General features: G+C 44.4%; 1 protein-coding gene across 14 annotated transcripts in view; it reads left to right on the top strand.

Annotated features, from left to right (window-relative positions):
• The window catches only part of LOC139366191 (protocadherin alpha-C2-like), a 216,337-nt gene that overhangs the window by 158,232 nt on the left and 36,783 nt on the right, over nucleotides 1-21,322 (top strand). The window contains exon 1 of one of the 14 annotated variants that reach the window (XM_071103401.1): nucleotides 610-2,984. The exons of the other annotated variants lie outside the window; for them this stretch is intronic. Within the exon in view, the coding sequence (XP_070959502.1) occupies nucleotides 615-2,984 (2,370 nt within the window). The 5' untranslated portion in view covers nucleotides 610-614. Of the gene's footprint in view, nucleotides 1-609; nucleotides 2,985-21,322 lie in introns of those variants that run through there. 14 annotated transcript variants of the gene reach the window in all.

The following is a 21,322-nucleotide window of genomic DNA, read 5'->3' as shown; positions in this document are numbered from 1 at the left end:
CATTGTGTTACAAGTTGTACCAGTTGTAACATGTGTACCAGTTGTAACATTCGCTTGCTATTTGCCTGGATGGTTAAAGCGAGAGCGGTCTCGCTCTCCATGGTGCTGAAACGCATCACGTCCGTTTGCGAGAAGTTTGTCTGATGAAATGGCTGAACATTTGCGTTCTGGTGTCTATGTTAACTAGGCCGACTGAAATTGAGTAGTTTTTACCTCCTCACATTTAAAATACTGTAGAACTCACCAATATCATCGGATATTAACAGATATTATGGTCATGATCCGTAGCTTGTATGGTCACTTTATGTGTTTTGGGGGATTGCTGATTTTGGTCTTCACTTCCACAGAAATCTATAGCCGAGTTGTTCCGTTTTCTCTGTCGATATCCACGCGGTGTCGCTATCTGCTCACACAGTGTAAATCCTCGCTCGTTGTTTGAGGCTCCTCCCTTTACAGGGGCATTGTTCGGTGTCGAAAAAAACGCTTTGTTTGCCCGAGCAGCAGAACATCGTGGATCTCGTCTGGGTCTGTTTTGGATTTTAAGAAATTACGCAGCTATGCGGACGACAGTTGCTTTTGGTAGCTGGAGGTTTAGTAAGCAGAATACTGTCACAATGACTCACCAAGCGTTTATTTTTCATCCGTGGATGTACTACCTTCTGCCATTGTCCCATCTTTGGAGTATCGCATCAGCACAGATTGTCTATTCCATATCGGAGGAATCTAACCCGGGCACTGTTGTCGGACATTTCGCGAAGGATTTGCATCTTAACGTGCAGGACCTTGAATATCGTGGGTTTGAGATTTCGGGACTCAATAAGAGGTATTTCGATGTAAATACAAAGACTGGAATTTTGTCCGTGAGGGAGAGAATAGACAGAGACGAGCTCTGTACTCGGAGCACGAAGTGTTCCTTAACGCTAGAAGCCATTGTGAATTCGCCATTGAACCTGTACCGCCTTGAGGTGAATGTTTTGGATATAAATGATAACTCGCCATCGTTTAGGTCTCCTAAAACCTATTTGAATGTATCGGAGTCTGCATTTCCAGGTGAGCGATTTCCTTTGGACAGCGCCTACGACGCAGACATAGGAGCTAACTCGGTAAAGAGCTACAAGCTGAGCCCGAATGAACACTTTTCCCTGGATGTACAGAACGGCGGAGAGCAGAGTGTGTCTGCTGAGTTAGTGCTGCAGAAAGCTTTAGACCGAGAGAAACAGCCTGTGATCCAGCTCACACTGACCGCTGTAGATGGAGGAAAACCTCCACGATCTGGGACATCACTTATTATAATAAATGTAGAGGATGTTAACGACAATATTCCTATTTTCTCAAAGCCCCTCTACAAAGCTCGTATTTCTGAGAATAAGCCTCCAGGTAGCTCCGTGATTATGGTTCAAGCGAAAGATTCAGATGAAGGGATAAACGGAGAAATAGTGTATAGTTTTATCAACCAAAACAATGACAATAGCATTGATGCATTCGCAATTAATTCAGTTACTGGAGAAATCACCGTGAAAGGCGTGGTTGATCATGAGACCAACAACGCTTTTGAAATCCGTGTCCAAGCAAAAGACAAAGCCCACAAGCCAAGAGCATCTCACTGTAAAGTGCTGGTTGAAATTACCGACGTGAATGACAATCCACCAGAGATATCTGTCACGTCTTTAGTTGACGTTGTAAAAGAGGATGCGTCATTAGGGACAATGGTTGGCCTGATAACAATAATTGACAATGACGCAGGCACAAATGGCGCTGTACAGGTTAAAATACTAGACTCCGTACCATTTACGATAAAGAGCTCTTATAATAATCATTATTCTTTAGTAGTAGATGGGCCTCTTGACAGAGAGGGTGTTTCTGAGTATAATGTCACCATCGCAGCTACGGATGAAGGGACCCCGCCTCTCTCCAGCACCAGCGTTATTACTGTACACGTTTCTGATGTGAATGATAACGCTCCTCGCTTCTCAGACCCCGTGATTAATGTTTATGTGAAAGAAAACAGTAAGGTAGGAGACGTCATTTGTACGACGTCTGCTTTTGACCCAGACTCAGATGAAAATGCAAAAGTAACTTATTCTTCATTAGATAAACGTGTTTTCGTATCATCTTCTGTAAATATAAACTCAGATACAGGAGATATAGTCAGCCTGCAGACTTTTAACTATGAAGAGACGAAAACTTTCCAGTTTAAAGTTCAGGCCACAGACTCTGGTGTTCCTCCTCTCAGCAGCAACGTGACTGTGAACGTTTTTATTCTGGATGAGAATGACAACAGTCCTGGGATTCTCGCGCCCTATTCTGAGCACGGCTCCGTTAATACTGAGAACATTCCCTATTCTGCTGAAGCGGGCTACTTTGTGGCCAAGATCAGGGCTGTAGACTCCGACTCTGGTTACAATGCGCTGCTTTCTTATCACATCTCTGAGCCCAAGGGAACCAACCTCTTCCGAATCGGAACCAGCACCGGGGAACTAAGGACTAAGAGGCGAATGAGTGACAATGACCTGAAAACTCACCCGTTGGTGGTGTTGGTTTCTGATAACGGAGAACCCTCACTGTCAGCGACTGTGTCTATTGATATAGTGGTGGTTGAAAGTACAGGTGATATCCAGACTCAATACAGAAATGTACCAAGAAAGGAGGAGAGCTTCTCTGATTTAAACCTGTATTTGCTGATCGCCATTGCCTCGGTGTCAGTGATATTTTTACTGAGCCTGATCAGTTTAATAGCTGTAAAATGCTTCAAGACAGACGACAGTTTCGGCATGCACAGCGCCCCAATGATCACCACACACCCTGACGGGAGCTGGTCTTACTCTAAATCTACTCAGCAGTATGACGTGTGTTTCAGCTCAGACACACTGAAGAGTGACGTAGTGGTTTTCCCCGCGCCGTATCCACCTGCAGATGCAGAACTGATCAGTATTAATGGAAATGACACGTTTGACAGGACTCAGACATTACCCAACAAAGAGAAGGTAAGATCTAGGCTATACATGAACGGGCATTTTATTCTATTGAATTATACCGTTATTGCTCCTTTAAACTTCTTGCAGTCAAGAATATTGTTTTCAAAGTTTCTCTTACTTTAGAAAACAACCCTTAACTCTAGAGTTGTCACCTTTGCTTATTTTCAATGAGCGTGTAGCCTCATGTCTTGATAGAGTGAGTGTTGCCGTCCATGGTGCTGAACCAGTTAACATCTGTGACGTTCGAATGCCTCTCCATGACGCTGTGGAAATGTGTTCCGAGTTACTTTTGTATTTGATTCAATGATCCAAAAATGTGTTGTTTCAACGGATGATAGAGTTGCAGCCTAATTGAAAAAAGGAAAATTGTGAGCTTTTTAATGGCAGCAGAATCAGAACGTCAGCTGTTGTTGTTTCTTTGATGGATTCTGTTTTTTTTCTTCATGATTGTGCAACAACCAATACTTTCTTTCATAGGATGTAGTTTTATTTCCATTTTCTATTTATATAATGTCAACACTTACCCCCATGTTTAGAATATTACTACTTAGCGCATTATTCTAAGTCCGTAGTCTCTCTCTCTCTCTCTTGCATCCACAAGATCGATTCATTGATGGTGATTGCATGTTGTTGAATCTTTTACAAACCACCACCGAGGTTCAGTGAAATATAAATTGAAGCAAACAGACAGTCATTTAAATTGAGTGTAAATGGAGGAGTCTGTGTTCCTGTGTGTGAGTGAGCTGGCTTGGCACAAGCAGGGGCCTGCCTATCTTTTTGAGTCCCCAGGAGGTGTGTGGATGACAGGATAGGCCTCTCTCTCGCTCTCGTGCCTTTTATTCTGCTGTTCCCTCAGCTTGGAGGATTACTGCTGTAACAACCTTTTCTTTCACATCGGAGTGCATGAGTAATCCTTCTCTTTCATTCTCTCCCTTATCCTTTTTTATCTATCCCCTCTGTTTCTCACGCCTGCTGTTGCTTTGTACATTTCCCTGACTCACTGTGCATTTCTCTCAATCTCATGGTCTCTCTGCTCCTATTGCATTCCCAACCTTTAATCGATTTCCCTCAAACCCTCTGCCCCTTTCCCTCAGCCACTATCCCTGCCTGTCTTTCTCGGTCTATGTTCCCTTTTCTAATTCATAATTTCTCTTTCCTCCAGTCTCACTGTTTCTCTTGCTTTCCCACCCTTCAATGCCCTCTTTGCCCCTCCCCCTCCTACCTTTCCCCTCAGCCCACAGGCCTTGTTCCATCCCTCTGATTCTCTCTCCCCTTATTTCGCTCTCTATACAACATTTTCCTTCCATTTTCTCAGCCTCAGTGTTCCGCTCGATATCAATTCCTATCTATCTCTTTGTCTCCCTATCGCCCTCTCCCACCCTCCTTCCGTCTACCCTCCCTCCTTCAGTCCACCAACCTTGTTTTCATGTGTGTGTGTCTGTGTGTGTGCGGGGTAGCAGCTGAGAGAAGTAATGGTGAATTAGCAGCAGGTCTCCCCAGACACGCATGCTATCAGCCTGAGCATGCTGTAAACAGGATTCTTCCCATTTTCATTAACATGCGCTAAGTGTGTCAGGGCGGCTCGATCCGCTCAGCGTGTAAGCTGCTCGGCCCCTTTTTGTTGGACTACACAGACTGTGTCTATCAACAGCAAACGCTATCTGCTCATGCGGATTGAGCATTCTTTTGGCCATTTAAAGTGGTGCTGTTTGTAACCAGTGGCATTCAAGTGGGCTTTGTAAATATTGTATAGTCTAGGCCTCAATGTAGCTCTGTCCCCCTTGGTCTCTGTATTGCATAAAGCTCTATGATGTACTTCTCTTTGATAATACGTTCTTTAATACTCTTTCATAATACACTGACCTATTTTTTGTGTGAGTGGTCGGTCAGTAAAAACAACTAAATAAAATACCAGCTCAGAGCCACTGTATGATCCTTTGGTTGGTTCAGAATGTGGTCTTATCTATGTGGTCTGCTTTGGGGGGCTCTCTATGATCACACAGGGGGTTCTGAATATTGCAATGCATGTGTAAGTGGGTCAGTGTGTGTCTGGAAGATTGCAGTGCCCTCTGAGCTCAATGCGAGTCAGTATGTGCTTACTAGGTGTCTGAGAGTCACACAAAATATATTCTCTATGTCGCCACGCTCTCTCTCTCTCTGTGCTGCGTTTGGCCCGGTGTGGCTCCAGTAACAATGCCTGAGGCTGTCTCTTTGCATTCGAGTGGTTCAGAATGCGCTCTGTAGGCTGCAGCTCTGTGGGTGTGTGTGTGTGTGTGTGTGTGTGTGTGTGTGTGTGTGTGTGTGTGAGAGAGAGAGAGGCTGTGGTAATTTTCCACTCTGCTCTGCAGCAGAAAGGATCTCTCAGAGCCTTGGCGTCTCGGCGAACTGCAGCCTGGGCTGGGCGGGGCTGATGTTACCGGCAGCAACTCAGCTGTCAATCACAGCTAAATCGGGGAGGCGGGACAAAGGGTTAGGGGAATGAGGTCAGGTCACCACCATGTCTGTGTGTGGGTGGGTGTTTGTCAGTGTGTTCTCTGTGTATGTGTGTTTATTTGAGTGTGTGTAATTTCCTAATATCAACAGATTCATGTTGGTGTATTAAACAATATTGCACTTGGTGTATGAATTTCTTTGTGGGAGCAGCAGTGTGTGTAGTCCTGTATTTAGCTGAGTGTGTGTTATTCAATAACGTGTTTATTACATTGGCTGTGTGTTAAGTGTGTGTTGGCTAAAAGCCTCTCCCTCTGCTCTGCTGGCCCCAGTGTTGCAAAAAGAATTACATTATTGATTATCTAAGTACATTATCCCTGGTGAGGTAGCCAGCTAAGTGCTTCACAATTTTACTGGATTGTATTTCTACAGCAGGGGGCATTCATTCACCTACTGTAAGTCATTTCGGTTCAGTAACCATCCAGATGGGGTCAACTATTGTTACCCAAAAAAACACCCTTACCCCCAGCTCTCTGGTTCAGATTTTGGTTGCATCATGGTTGACATGATTGGGCTAATGACAATGCGGCACCTTGAGACACCTGCTCTATGTCCTGGCTTTGTTCCAGCGTCCTTTGTTTAGCACACAGACATGCACGCATGGACACTCGGGTGTGAACACGTCACTTCCTGGTTTCCTCCCTCCTGGGTGTGGCTCTTGGCAAGGGAAAGGGAGCTCAGCTGAGGTTGCCATGGAGGTTGCCATGGAGATGATCCTCATTGCTGACGTGCACCAGTCTGTTTCTCAGAGAGAGAGTGAGAACTGCAAATGTAAATCCACCCCACTCAAAGATGTTAAGAGAGAGAGTGGAAAGGCAGAGTGAGGGAGAAAGGTGTGAGAATACAGAGAGAATAATGGATTGAGAGTTAGAGGGAGGGAGATGAAGACAGCAAAAAGGTGACAGATTAGAACAGCGAGTGTGAATGTGAAATCATGTCAAAGGGAGAGAAGGAGAGAGCCTGGATGAGGCAGACGAAAACAAATTAAACAACTACATGTGTCTTGCAGTTAAGTGGAAATACAAGGGGCTGAGAATTGGTCACAGATAAAGACTGAACACACACACACACACACACACACACACACACACACACACACACACACACACACACACACACACATTATGGCATTAGGCTGTTGTTGCAGTCTATAGATTAGCTTTGTCATGTTCAGAACCACAGGGTTCTTCCATATCCATCCACCCCCGTCCATCCAGTGTGGCTACTAAGCCAGGGGTCCTGAGTGGAGGGATAGAGGGATCGGGCGCCTGCCTGCTGTCTCAGATAGCTTTGTTTACCACAACATGAATCTGTTTAATTTTATGTTCAGGCAGAACGGGGACAGCCCACACCCTGTTTAACCCCTCCAGGACCCCGGAGGAGAGATTTACTTCCACTTTCGTACTGTCATGCCCATTACACAGAAAGGAGGATACACTGGGGAAGGCATAACCAAACGCACCCAGCACAGTCTCTCCATCCAACCCTTTATGCTGAAAGGGAGGTACACTTGGGAAGGCACAACCAAACGCACCCAGCACAGTCTCTCCATCCAACCCTTTATGCTGAAAGGGAGGTACACTTGGGAAGGCACAACCAAATGCAGGCAGAACAGCCTCTCCACCTCATCCTAAATACATGGGAAGGGGTCATCATCTCTACTGAAACCAAGATGTTATATCTGAGATTGAAAAGGTTCTAAAGCATGTTATGAACCAGTTAAACACGCAGGGGTAAACCTGCGCACCCCTTTCAAACAGGCCCTTCGATCTATGAGTCTTTAGATGGAGAGTCTCGGTAGAAAGGTGTGCGGTCTTTCATAATACATTGGTTTTACAAAGTTAGCGCTGATGCCGCTAGAGTGTCAGCATGTTATTAATCGGACGTGAAACAAAATGCAGTTAAGAGTTTTGCCGCACGGTAGCCTTTGATCTCCGTTTGCTGGAAGGTCTTTATGATAACATGGTTCGGTTCTGGATTCATTAACAGGGAAAGGGGTATACCTCGTCAGTTGCACAACTGAATGCAGTCAACCGATATGTGTCTTCCGCATTTAACTCGGAACCTGTGAATAAGAGAGGTACTGGGGGATGCCTTAATCAACATCCACGTCACCGGCGCACTGGGAGCAGTTGTTGTCGGGGGGTTAACTGCCTTGCTCAAAGGCAGGATTGCAGATTTTCTCACCTTGCCCGCTTGGGGATTCAAATCAGCGACCTTGCGTTTATTGGCCCAATGCTCTTAACCGCTGGGCTACCTGACAGAAATACCAGATATGTTATCTGTTAGTTATATCGTTTTTTGTTGTGCTTACGGGTGTGGTTGATCACGTTTACCACAGAGTGCTCTGATCAATCTGTGAGATCTGGCTTGTGTGATTTGTAATGCCTTGTTGCAGACATGTATTCTCTTGCAGGCTGAGGGTGTTGTCATTGGAAACAGATTCTCTCGTCAGCATCTTTTAGTTTCCTTCTCTCTCCTCTGGAGGGGGCCTGGCACTGTCCTTCACGGCCACACTGTCAGATGTGGGAGGAGAGGAAAGGAGGAGAGCTGCGGATTGAGAGACACACACATTGTGGAGACCATGCTGAGTCTGTCCTTGCAGTATCCTCTTACACCAATAGAGGTCCCAGTATTGCTGTTTCTCCCTCTCTCATCCTGTCATGGCTGCAAACTGCAGTGCTCTTGGCACTGAGACAGAACACCGCCCCTTCGATTTTTTTCTCTCTCTCTCGCTCTGTGGCACAAATCTTAAAATGCATAGTTCCAGAAAAACAAATCTCTCAACCCTCCTGTTCCACACAATATGGCAGATATTGTAGTTAGCAATTGAAATGGATGAATCTCCATCATTTATCACATCCCTCCAATAATTGGCGCAGCCTGATGCAATGGGCTCTCTCTTCACCTAAATGGTCAGGATTTGTTCTCTTCACTTTAGGAAAAATAAGAGTAAAGTATAATTTGTGATAATGGTGATGATCAGTGTGTTTCCTTTCGTGATTTGTCAGCCTCTCCTCCTTTTAGCCTACATATATCATTCTCTCTGAGGAAATGGATGTTTTGTCATTTCCTGCCTGTTAGATGCAGATTTTTCATCACTATGGCCTTTTCTCCTGGCAACACAGACGCTGTGATTGCTGTCCTCCTACACAACAGCCTGCAGGCATTTTCATTTGTTGAGAGAACGAGAGACAGACAGAGAAAAAAAGCGAGAGAGAGAAAGCTATTTTGTTTTTTCATGATTACTTTTAATGGATTTCCTAAATGCAAGAGTCCTAGAAAACCAGGTGGCCATTTTGTGTGCTGTACCCTATTTTAGCAGTGTAATATGGTGGCAAGATTTGTGCCATGCAGTAGTTCTGTATAAGAGGTCTAAATCCTGTAGTTACGTAGAGGCACAGTGTAACTACACATAATGTATGTGTCTCTTCACGATGAACAGTAAGTAGGTGGTTCAAAGCTCTGACTCCATCTTGTGTGGCGCGGGAGAACACCAGACGAGACAGCAGCTGACGATAACAAAGAGACGAGACACTCTCAGAGCCCAGATGCTCATTCAGTCTCTTCACCCAGGGCTAGAGTCAGTGCTGGTCCCAGTCCCTTTGTGTGTGTGCATGTGTGTGTGTGACAGAGCGACTGAGGCTTGATTCACCCAGTACCGTCCATGACCCATCTCTTTGACGAGCTCTCCTCCAGCTAGGACATCTGACTCAGAAACGGAGGGCTTCCACATGGCATAACAGATGCTGAGGGGGGCTGGACGAATGGCTTTTAAACCGGGACAATTCATGTGTCTCAATAGAGAGAGTGTTACTGGAGAGCCTGTTATTAATATGTCCGCCATCTTGCATAATGGATGAAGAGGGTTATTAATATTATGTCTCGTCTAGCTCCAAAAAGAGAGCACAGGAAGTGCCCTCAGAGCTCTGCACCTTTTTCACTCTCCCAGTCACTGCTCCATCACTCCTCCTGTCAGTCTCTCTCCATTCTTTACCCACTCTGTTTCTCGTCTCTCCCCTCCCTCTCTCTGTCCCGCTCTCCTTCTCTCTCTGGGGTGGTTTTAAGAGAGGACATGACAGTGGAGAGGGAGAGGCAGCAGCAGCAGAGACATTAGCTCCCGTGTTTCCACTTCAGACATTCTGGTGGCCCTGGGCCACAGCTCTCCCAGCTGGAGCAACGGATGTCACAGACACACAGCACAGCTGGACCAGAGAGGAAGGAAGGAGGGAGGGAGGGAGGGAGGGAGGGGAGGTGAAACAGGAGAGAGGAAGGATAGAGGCACTGAGAGGGGAGAGTATGAGGCAGTTGGTAGAGGGTAAGAGAGGGGGTGATGAGAGTGAGACGAGTAGGGGAGGATTGCAGGAAGAGAGGAAAGAGACAGTAATGGTTGGTGAGGAGAGAGATGGGATAGAGGGAGACAGAGAGGCAGAATAGATGATTTCACCCTTCAGTCAGTGGTGAAAGGACAAGAGCAGAGAGAGGGAGCCATTGAAGAGAATTGGGACATGTACTGTGTTTGTTCTGGCGAGACAGACATCTGTTTGTCTAGCAGAGGAGGAATTTAGATACTTAATCTCGAGCCCCTTGAGTGCAAATGAAATAATGCACAGATCTGTGGCGTGCAATTAACGGCGGAACAGATGGGTGGATTCTAACAGGTACAGTGAGAGAGATGTCAGTTACCTGTCCATGTACCATCAGCCCAATAGACAGAGAATGAGAGAAGAGCAGAACATGATAGAGAGAGAGGCAGACAACAGAGCGAGGTGGAAAAGGTCAGGTGTAAATCCCGCGGTGTGTGTAATTGACGAGATAACGGTTGCCTCTTTTCATCGCTGTCTCAAATTGCCGTAAACATGGAGCTTGGGCGCCCCGCTGGGAGAATCTTCTGAATGTCAGGGGTAGCGCTGCGGCTCGCATGCTTCTGAGACTCACGAGTACGGACCGACACGAGAGCCCCGCTGTGTCATCTCCACAGCTCAGTTAAATTGGTCATTGGAAAAAAAGAAAGGAGAGCGGATGTCTAAAATAGAAAATAACATTTAAAACTCTGTCCAATGAAAAAACTTCCCTCTCGGTCCATCAAACCTAACTCAAGTCCCGTTGCACCTCCATCTCTGTTCTCTTCCGTTGCATCTCTCCAGCTCCCCAGTTCGCCACCCCCTCAGCCTCGCTTGGAGTGTGAAGAAGAGTCGCTCAGCTATCTATCCATCTACTTGTAGCATCGGAGTGACTCACTGCTCAGCGCCCGTCTTGCGGGCTGCCAGCGCATGTCATTGCCGTGGGCAGAGGGTTCAGTGGAGGAGAGCTGGAGCCGCACCGGGAGAGGGGAGGGTTGTGTGGGCGTGTTGCGTGCCTGGGTGAATCAGACTGGCACTAGTGCTCTCTGAGGTCACACAGTCCCAAATAAACACAGAACAACAACTTGATGCTCAGTCTACCATACTGATATAGGCCTATAACTCTGACTATGTTTACTGTGGGATTTACCCAGAGATAGACATATACACCAATGAATGACCACTGGCTGAGCCAATTTTGTAATTGATGAAAACTACATTTAGTTTGAGTCATTTTTTAAAAGTAAATGAGCTCCAGGCTATGCTAGTAGTTTCCCTTTTTGATTAAATAAATCAATAGGATGAGATCAGCATTCAATAACAAGCCTGGCTTCAGGATGACATGTCTGAGGGGTCATTTTAAATCCATACAACAAGTACTGCTTTAGAGCCCTGATAACACAAGGTACAGTAGATTGGTTTTACTACTTTTCAAATGTACAAAAATGTATCTGAAACGAGGCCCTACGCGTGAGCAATCGGCGCAATTTGCTCCTACCAACACGCACAGATCCGCTCGACACTGTCGAAGATTCTTACAGGCTTCGTAGCTTAAACTTCAATAACTAGAAGTAAAGGCTACATTTCTGTTGAATTTGTGGCACTCTGCAATGACCGTAACCAAGCCACCACCTCTCCAGGTGCTCAATGTTTTCTGTGTGGGAGAGTTTCAGAAAAGCTAAAAACTAAATCAAAATAAGTGCATATTCTATAGTCAATTTGAATCTGCCGCGAACAAGATGAAATGCTCATTCCCGAGAGCAACACACACACACACACACACTATAGCAAGAGAGCAGGGAGGGAGCGAAAAAGTAGGCTAGTAGGCTAACATTAGTTGTGTCATAGTAACCTATCACACAACTAATGTGTAATTTAATGAATCACAACAGAGTGAATGTTTGCCTACTTACTTCAGTAAACTAGACAAGGTATTGGTCCAACTACTGCGACATACAACATTTACAAAAATGGAGGCCTATCTGAAATGCAACCATATGCACTGTCATTTTGCACACAAGAAAGCAAGCTATGTTGAAGAGAAGCCCCAGAAAGAATGGTAGCCCAAGGTGCGCTCATTACGGCCAGGTGGGACGGTTGCGTCCCACCTGGCCAACACCCGGTGAAATTGCAGAGCGCGAAATTCAAACTACAGAATTATAAATATTTATCTTTCATAAAATCACAAGTGTAATACATCAGAATAAAGCTTAACTTCTTGTTAATCTAGCCATTGTGTCAGATTTCAAAAAGGCTTTACGGCGAAAGCAAACCATGCGATTATCTGAGGACAGCGCCCCGCATACAAAAGCATGAAAAACATATTTCAACCAGGCAGGTGCTCCACGAAAGTCAGAAATAGAGATATAATAAATGCCTTACCTTTGATGATCTTCTTCTGTTGGCACCCCAAAAGGTCCCAGATACATCACAAATGGACTTTATGTTCGATAATGTCCTTCTTTATATCCATAAAAACTCAGTTTAGCTGGCGCACTTCATTCAATAATCCACCCAGTTTCCCTCCATCAAAATGCATACAAAATGAATCACAAACGTTACTAATAAACTTTTCCAAACAAGTCAAACAACGTTTATAATCAAACCTTAGGTACCCTAATACGTAAATAAACAATAAAATATAAGACGGAGAATCGTTATTGTCTTTCCCGGAGAAAAATACCAAAAATGCACTCTCTTCCACGCGCTTGAAAACACTACAGCCAAAATGGGAGCCAGCTTGAAAACTACAATTTCTGGATCATTTTTCCAAAAACCAGCATGAAAATCTTTCTAAAGACTGTTGACATCTAGTGGAAGCCCTAGGAACTGCAATTTGGGAGGATTTCTCCTTATAATAAAAGTGACAGCCATTGAAAACAGTGGTAGGCTGAATTTTTATTTTTGTTAGGATGGTTTGTCCTCGGGGTTCGCCTGCCATATCAGTTCTGTTGTACTCACAGACATAATCTTAACAGTTTTAGAAACTTTAGAGTGTTTTCTATCCAAATCTACCAATTATATGCATATCCTAGCTTCTGGGCCTGAGTAACAGGCAGTTTACTTTGAGCAAGCTTTCATCCGGACGTGAAAATACTGCCCCCTACCCAAGGGAGGTTAAAACAGCACACACCGTAACCGTCGCCTCAGGACCATGGACAGCAGGCTACCGCCAGTCAGCGCGATGAAAGCATACCCCTAAATGCACTGCCAATTTCAGCACCACTGGAGTGGACAGCCGGACAACAGGAGCACCGCACCCCGCACAAAGGCTCACCTCGGAGCACAACTAATAAGTTACATTGGTCATTGTCCCTATACCCATCAAATAACGCAAACCTGTATAGAGTGCCTTCTGAAAGTATTCAGACCTCTTGACTTTTTCCACATTTTGTTACATTACAGTCTTATTCTAAAATTGATTAAAAATATATATATACTCATCAATCTACACACAATACCCCATAATGACAAAGTGAAAACAGGTTTTTAGATTTTTTTTGAAAATGTATTAAAAATTAAAAACAAATGTACATAATTATTTAGACCCTTTGCTATGAGACTCAAAATTGAGCTCAGGTTCATCCTGTTTCCATTGATCGTCCTTGAGATGTTTCTACAACTTGGAGTCCACCTGTGGTACATTTAATTGATTGGACATGATTTGGAAAGGCACACACCTGTCTATATAAGGTCCCACAGTTGGCAGAGCATGTCAGAGCAAAAACCAGGCCATGAGGTCGAAGGAATTGTCCTTAGAGCACCGAGACAGGATTGTGTCGAGGCACAGATTTGGAAGGGTACCAAAACATTTCTGCAGCATTGAAGGTCCCAAAGAACACAGTGGCCTCCATCATTCTTAAATGAAAGAAGTTTGTAACCACCAAGCCTGGCCAAACTGAGCAATTGGGGGAGAAGGGCCTTGGTCAGGGAGGTGAACAAGAACCCAATGGTCCCTCTGACAGACCTCTACAGTTCCTCTGTGGAGATGGGAGAACCTTCCAGAAGGACAACCATCTCTGCAGCACTCAACCAATCAGGCCTTTATGGTGGAGTGGCCAGACGGAAGCCACTCCTCAGTAAACGGCACATGACAGCCCCTGCTTGGAGTTTGCCAAAAGGCACCTAAAGGCTCTCAGACCATGAGAAACAAGATTCTCTGGTCTGATGAAACAAAGATTTAACTATTTGGCCTGAATGCCAAGTGTTACGCTTGGAGGAATCCTGGCATTCTCCCTACGGTGAAGCATGGTGGTGGCAGCATCATGCTTTGGGGATGTTTTTCAGCGGCATGGACTGGGAGACTAGTCAGGATCAAGGCAAAGATGAACAGAGCAAAGTACAGAGAGATCCTTGATGAAAACCTGCTCCAGAGCGCTCAAGACCTCAGACTGGGGTGAAGGTTCACCTTCCAACAGGACAACGACCCTAAGCACACAGCCAAGACAACGCAGGAGTTGCTTCGGGACAAGTCTCTGAATGTCCTTGAGTGGCCCAGCCAGAGCCCGGACTTGAACCCGATCGAACATCTCTGAAGAGACCTGAAAGTAGGATCTGCAGAGAAGAAGACTCGAGGCTGCTGCCAAAGGGGTTTCAACGAAGTACTGAGTAAAGGGTCTGAATACTTATGTAAATGTAATAGTTCTGTTTGTTATTTTGAATAAATTAGCAAACATTCTAAAAACCTATTATGCGGTATTCGGTGTAGATTTATGAGGGGATAAAAACTATTTCATCCGTTTCAGAATAAGGCTGTAACGTAACACAATGTGGAAAAAGTCAAGGGGTCTGAAAACCTTCCGAAGACGATGTATATACAGTATATATCAATTGGACCCGTAAAAGCAAGCAATGACATTAAGAATCACAGATAAATCTAAAATATACTTTGAAGTAAAAAGCAAAGGCCTAAACTATACATTACATAAAAATATATGCCAAATAACCAGTGGTCTTAATTAAATGACGGAAAACCATTGAATGAATAATTCTGGCACGACGGCCAGGGAAGTCTTGCAGCCTCCTCCATGCTGTTTTGAACCTTGTGACATTTCTGATTCCATTTTCCTTCCTGGCGAAACGTACTTGTCAGGTCCTTCTCAAATGCCAGCTGGACGAGCAAAGGCTTTTTGTTGATCTGATGTAACATGCTGTGTCTGTGTTTACTGAATATGTTCTTCAGGGTGGAGCAGGGATTTTCGCACATTGCTGTAGATGTCCCAAATGTTAATCAGGCTGGCTCCAGGGTGACGTGCCTGTAGGAGTATTGTAAATCCATGTTTCCGTGCCAACAGCACAGTCGACGTGCTGACAATGGCCCGCCGTATCTTTGAAGAACACTGAGTGAGCTCCATTTGTTGTTGCTGCCTGTGGTTGTGATTTCACTTTGTAAGAATGTGCGAACAACAATACACTCTGCTTCCACTGGTTCATGTTTGGTTCGATGCAACAGCTCGTCAGTTGCTAGTGGCTGGGGTAACGGATGTGCAGGTGCTTGTTGTGATACTGAAGCTACTGGATACTAGCTAGCTTATTATTAGGTGTAGATGTCTGCATAATTTGATCCCGCCCTGAGTGGGATCCAATGAGCTTCCTAAACAAGACTAGGTGCCCAATCAGAATGCATTTTTTTATTTGAATGGCTAAATATTAGATTATTACATCCCCCCTCCGGGACATCAAATTAAAGGGGGAAAAGCGGATATCTAGTCAGTTGTACAACTGAATGCCTTCAACTGAAATGTGTTTTCCGCATTTAACCCAACCCCTCTGAATCAAATTAGTATGATATGCTGTGTTTGGTATGGTTACATAAGACAGACGGTTATGTCTCGCAAGCCAAAGGTTGGGAGTTCGAATCTGATCACGGAAACTTTAACATTTTCACTAATTAGCAACTTTTCAACCACTTAGTAGTTTTTAGCTACTTTGCAACTACTTAGAATGTTAGCTAACCATTCCCTTAACCCTAACCATTACCTTTAACCTAACTCCTAAACGTATCCCTAACCCCTAGCCTAGCTAACATTAGCCAGCTAGCTAACATTAGCCACCTAGGTAGAATTCGTAACACGTTTTCCAAATTCGCAACATACGGAAGTTTTTGCAAATCCGTATAATATTGTACGCTTTGCAAATTCATAACATATAATATGAGTTGTAGGTTGTAACGTATCATAGGCCTGGAGGCCGATATGTGAAGCTTAATAAAGGGCAGTGATTATAGCAGAGCAGTGTGCGGTTTCTTCTTTTTTTCTCATCGTAACATATCATATGAAATAGGTGATGGACAGCCACAAATAAATACATGCCAAAACGTAGCATATTGTACTAAATGGAGTGTCTCGGATTTACATACAGAATAATATGAAATGCTCTGAGACCAGGTTGAGGATTTGCCACCCGGTGGAGCCTCCCCTGCGTTTAGGTCGCAATGGAGTGTATGTCCCAGTGGTGCTTTGAATGGCACTGCACTCACTGTATGGCTCAGTCAATTTGACTGTTATAAAAGCCGATTGTCTAGCAAACTGGTGCCTGTCTGAGTGTTATCCAACTTTTGAGAGCTCTTCAAGAGGTAAAAGGATCGAAGATGAGACGAGAGCCGGGATTCAATTCATTATGAACCGCTGTGTGCCTTTGGTATAGAAAATAAATTAGGCAGTGTCGAGACATCCTCCCCCTCACTTTGTCGTACTGATTGCGTTAGGAGTAAGAGGCCCCTCTTAATTGAATTGAATCTGATTTTAAATTGGATTCTAATAGGGGTTCATGGGTTCAGACTGTACTAATTAGGAGGAAAGTCTTAGCGGGAAGATGTGGGCATTTTAGTCCACTACCAGACCACCTGCGGTCAGACGTGCGCAGTGAGACACCTCGGGCCCATGGCCAGATGTTTGAGGTGTTTGAGATATTGAGTCGAATTTAAATTAGGAACCAGTTTAACCCTAACGCAACCGTAGATGTCGGCCTACCAATGGCTGTGGAATTATATGCATTCTACACTTACTACAATGTCGTCTAATATAGCCAGACAATTTGTCCAGTGTGGTCATTTAGAAGCGGCGGTGGCGCATGATTTTTAATAAATGAACATATGTCACGATCGTCTATAAACTTGAGGTCCACTTTTAAAGAAAGTGTAACAAGTCGCCAGGAACCACGGTAGTGTGTGTATATTCATGCCTGCCAGGCTATTAAATGACTATTGCTTGTTGTAAACTGCCCCCAAAGCTAGCGCTAAAACTGACAGGGGTTAGTCTATTTGTGTGTGAAATCGTTCCCAGCACTCAGATGGATTCTAGAATAGGGTTTTGTGAAAAACAGCTAAATTATTTTGGTCTTTTACGTCAGGTGGAAGATTAAATTCGTTTATTTGTAATAGGATATATCTTAGCTAGGTGTTTGGGGAAGGTGAGACTGTCGAAAGGAAATGCAGAGTAACTAGTCAAGTGGTGGAAATTCGTCTAAATTCTTCGTGCCCACGCTTTCTACATCTGCAATTTGCACGCGCTCTATACTATTTCAGCAATTTGGGTCTGACAGGAGAGGACATGTTAGCTTGTTTTGACAGATTGGCGGAGAGGCAAGTCTCGAGCATCTTGTTGATGATCTGGTTCGTTTCGCCCGCTCACCCGAAGTGAACATGCTTCATATGACGACATATTGGGGGGTGGGGGCTGGGGGGATCCTGTGTACTGCGAGGAATATGATGTGAAACTGGAGCGGCAGCCAAGTACCCCTGTAATTTTAATATACTGTATGATCAACCCAGCTGTCACTCTCCGGGCAATAAGTGAGAGGAGATCGCGAGCAGCCAATGACGTCTGAATTGTCTTTCAGCTCTAGGGCTCGTGGACAGCGACAGAGCGCTGGACACAGCTCACTTTGCTTTGAGAGCTGCTGAACGAGTTCAAATAGAGTAGAGGAGAACGATGGCGAAAAGGCATTGAGCAAAATCCTATAACGCATTCTTAGTTAGGATACAGCTTTTATTTATTTCGTTCTGTGTTGTTTTGCTCGTTCTATTGTCTCTGCACTCTTAGAATAAAAGGTTCCTCATAGAACCAAAAGGGGTTAAATCGCTTGCTTCATATATGGAACCCCTAAAAGTTGTATGTAGAATCCTTTTGATATAATGTTTAAACTTTATTTATCTAGCCTATAGTTTATCATATGACTCTGGCTTCATATATTTGAATAAAATAATCAACTTTGCTTACCTTAATTCATTGAAAATTGGTAACGTTAGGCTACTTGCAAGTTGGTTCAAACACCGTCCTCAAGCGTCGTCATGCAGGAATGTCAAATTTTGAATTGACCAGAAGGTTATATATTTAAAAAACCTGTTTTAAAAAAATAAAAATTACCTACTAGTGCATGCTTTTATTAAGCACATTATTTCCTGTTGTTTCTAGCTAACATTTAGTTTGCAACAGCACAGGTATGTTTGCCACTCAGACCTCAGCAACGATGTTGCAAAACAGGAATTCGATCTTTCCGCTGCCATAGAGAGGTAAGAGAGGACGTCAACTAGTAATTTTTCTGACCAGGCGAAATCATGCAGCAGCAGCATCATTAATATGGATATAAAAGTCAATGCAAAACAGCTGAAACAAATGAAAAGGGAATACCTGTCAGTTCAGAGTTTGATGTGACTGGGTTATCTTGTGTTAGCTGTTGTTTTCTAAAATCCCCATTATACTTTGGGGTAGGCTATAAGGATATAACCCTCAAGGATCATTGCCTTCACTGGGTATACATTGCGTTCATAAAGTATTCAGACCCCTTGACTTTTTCTACATTTAGTTAAGTTACAGCCTTATTCTAAAATTGATTACATTGTTTTTTCCCCTCATCAATCTACACACAATACCCCATAATGACCACACAAAACAAGAAATATCACATTTACATACGTATTCAGAGCCTTTACTCACTACTTTGTTGAAACACCTTTGGCAGCAATTACAGCCTCGGGTCTTCTTGGGTATGACGCTACAAGCTTGACACACTTATATTTGGGGAGTTTCTCCTATTCTTCTCTGCAGATCCTCTCAAGCTCTGTAAGGTTGGATGGTGTGCCTTCACCCCAGACTGAGGTCCTGGGTGCTCTGGAGCAGGTTTTCATCAAGGATCTCTCTGTACTTTGCTCCGTTCATCTTTGCCTCGATCCTGACTAGTCTCCCAGTCCCTGCCGCTGAAAAACACCCCCACAGCATGATGCTGCCTCCACCATGCTTCACAGTAGGGATGGTGCCAGGTTTCCTCCAGATGTGACGCTTGGCATTCAGGCCAAAGAGTTCAATCTTGGTGTCATCAGACCAGAGATTCTTGTTTCTCATTGTCTGAGAGTCCTTTTGGTGCCTTTTGGCAAATTCCAAGCGTACTGCCACGTGCCTTTTACTGAGGAGTGGCTTCCATCTGGCCACTCCACCATAAATGCCTGATTGGGGAGTGCTGCAGAGATGGTTGTCCTTCTGGAAGATTCTCCCATCTCTGGAACTTTGTCAGAGTTACCATCGGGTTCTTGGTCACCTCCCTGACCAAGGCCCTTGTCCCTCAATTGCTCTCTTAGGAAGAGTCTTGGTGGTTACAAACTTCTTCCATTTAAGAGTGATGGAGGCCACTGTTCTTGGGGATGTTCAATGCTGCAGAATTTTTAGATCTGTGCCTCGACACAATCCTGTGTCGGAGCTCTACGTAAAATTCCTTTGACCTCATGGCTTGGTTTTTGCTCTGACATGAACTGTCAACTGTGGAACCTTATATAAACAGGTGTGTGCCTTTACAAATCATGTAAAATCAATTGAATTGACCACAGGTGAACTACAATCAAGTTGTAGAAACATCTCAAGGATGATCAATGGAAACAGGATGCACCTGAGCTCAATATGGATTCTCATAGCAAAGGGTTTGAGTACTTGTGTAAATCAGTTTATCTGTTTTTCTCTTTTGAATACATTTGCTATGAAACTCTAAAAACCTGTTTTGCGTTTTGTCAAAATTGTTTATTAAATCCATTTTAGAATAAGAACATAACGTAACAAATTGAATAAAAATCCAAGGGGCCTGAATACTTTCCGAATGCACTGAATGCACTAGATGATCAAACGTATGTGGACACCTGCTCATTAAACATCTCAATGCAAAATCATGGGCATTGGTCCCCCCTTTGCTGCTATAACATCCTCCACTCTTCTGGGAAAGCTTTTCACCAGATGTTAGAACATTGCTGCGGGGACTTTCTTCCATTCAGCCACAAGAGCATTAGTGAGGTCGGGCAATGATGCTGGGCGATTAGACGTTCCAATTCATCCCAAAGGTGTTTAATGGGGTTGAGGTCAGGGCTCAGTGCAGGCCAGGCAAATTCTTTGACACCAATCTCGACAAACCATTTCTGTATGGACCTCGCTTTGTGCGCTGGGCCATTGTCATGCTAAAACAGGAAAGGGCCTTCCCCAAACTGTTGCCACAAACTTGGAAGCACAAAATCGTCTCGAATGTCATTGTATGCTGTAGCTTTAAGATTTCCCTTCACTGGAACTAAGAGGCCTGGCCCAAATCATGAAAAACAGCCCCAGACCATTATTCCTCCTCCACCAAACTTTACAGTTGGCACTATGCATTGGGGCAGGTAGCGTTCTCCTGGCATCCGCCAAACCCAGATTCGTCCGTCAGACTGCCAGATGGTGATGTGTGATTCATCACTCCAGAGAACGCGTTTCCACTGCTCCAGAGTCCAATGGTGGCAAGCTTTACACCACTCCATACGACGCTTGGCATGGTGATCTTAGGCTTGTGTGCGTTGCTTGGCCATGGAAATCCATTTAATGGATCTCCCGACAAACAGTTATTGTGGTAATGTTGCTTCCAGAGGCAGTTTGAAATTCGGTGGTAAGTGACGCAACTGAGGACAGATGATGTTTACGCACCATGCGTTTCAGCACTCAACGGTCCCGTTCTGTGAGCTTGTGTGACCTACCACTTTGCGGCTGAGCTGTTGTTGCTCCTGGATGTTTCCACTTCACAATAACAGCACCTACAGTTGACCCGGGCAGCTCTAGCAGGGCAGATATTTGACAAACTGACTTGTTGTAATTGTGGCATCCTAAGACTGTGCCATGTTGAAAGTCACTGAGCTCTTCAGTAAGGCCATTCTACTGCCAATGCTTGTCTATGGAGATTGCATGACGGTGTGCTCATTATTTTTTTTACACCTGTCAGCAACGGGTGTGGCTAAAATTGCCGAATCCACTAATTTGAAGGGGTGTCCACATACTTTTATATATGTATTGTATGTAGCACCTTTTTTAGGAATCTGAAATGTTCTTTAATCTCATCCAGGGAACCGAAACGTTATAGGTAACCTATGTAGAACCAAAAATAACACTTTTTTTTCCTGAGAGTGTGTGTTGATAACTCCATCTTTTAATGCTCAGCCCTAACTCGATTTGCACTGCCCTGTTGAATCCATCGACGCATTTCAAGGACAGATCCCTTCTTTACTAGGAGGAT

This window comes from Oncorhynchus clarkii, chromosome 14, assembly GCF_045791955.1.
Source record: "Oncorhynchus clarkii lewisi isolate Uvic-CL-2024 chromosome 14, UVic_Ocla_1.0, whole genome shotgun sequence".
NCBI classification, from domain to species: Eukaryota; Metazoa; Chordata; class Actinopteri; order Salmoniformes; family Salmonidae; genus Oncorhynchus; species Oncorhynchus clarkii.
Note: the sequence above shows the minus strand (reverse complement) of the source record. Positions and strands in the feature narration are given on the sequence as shown.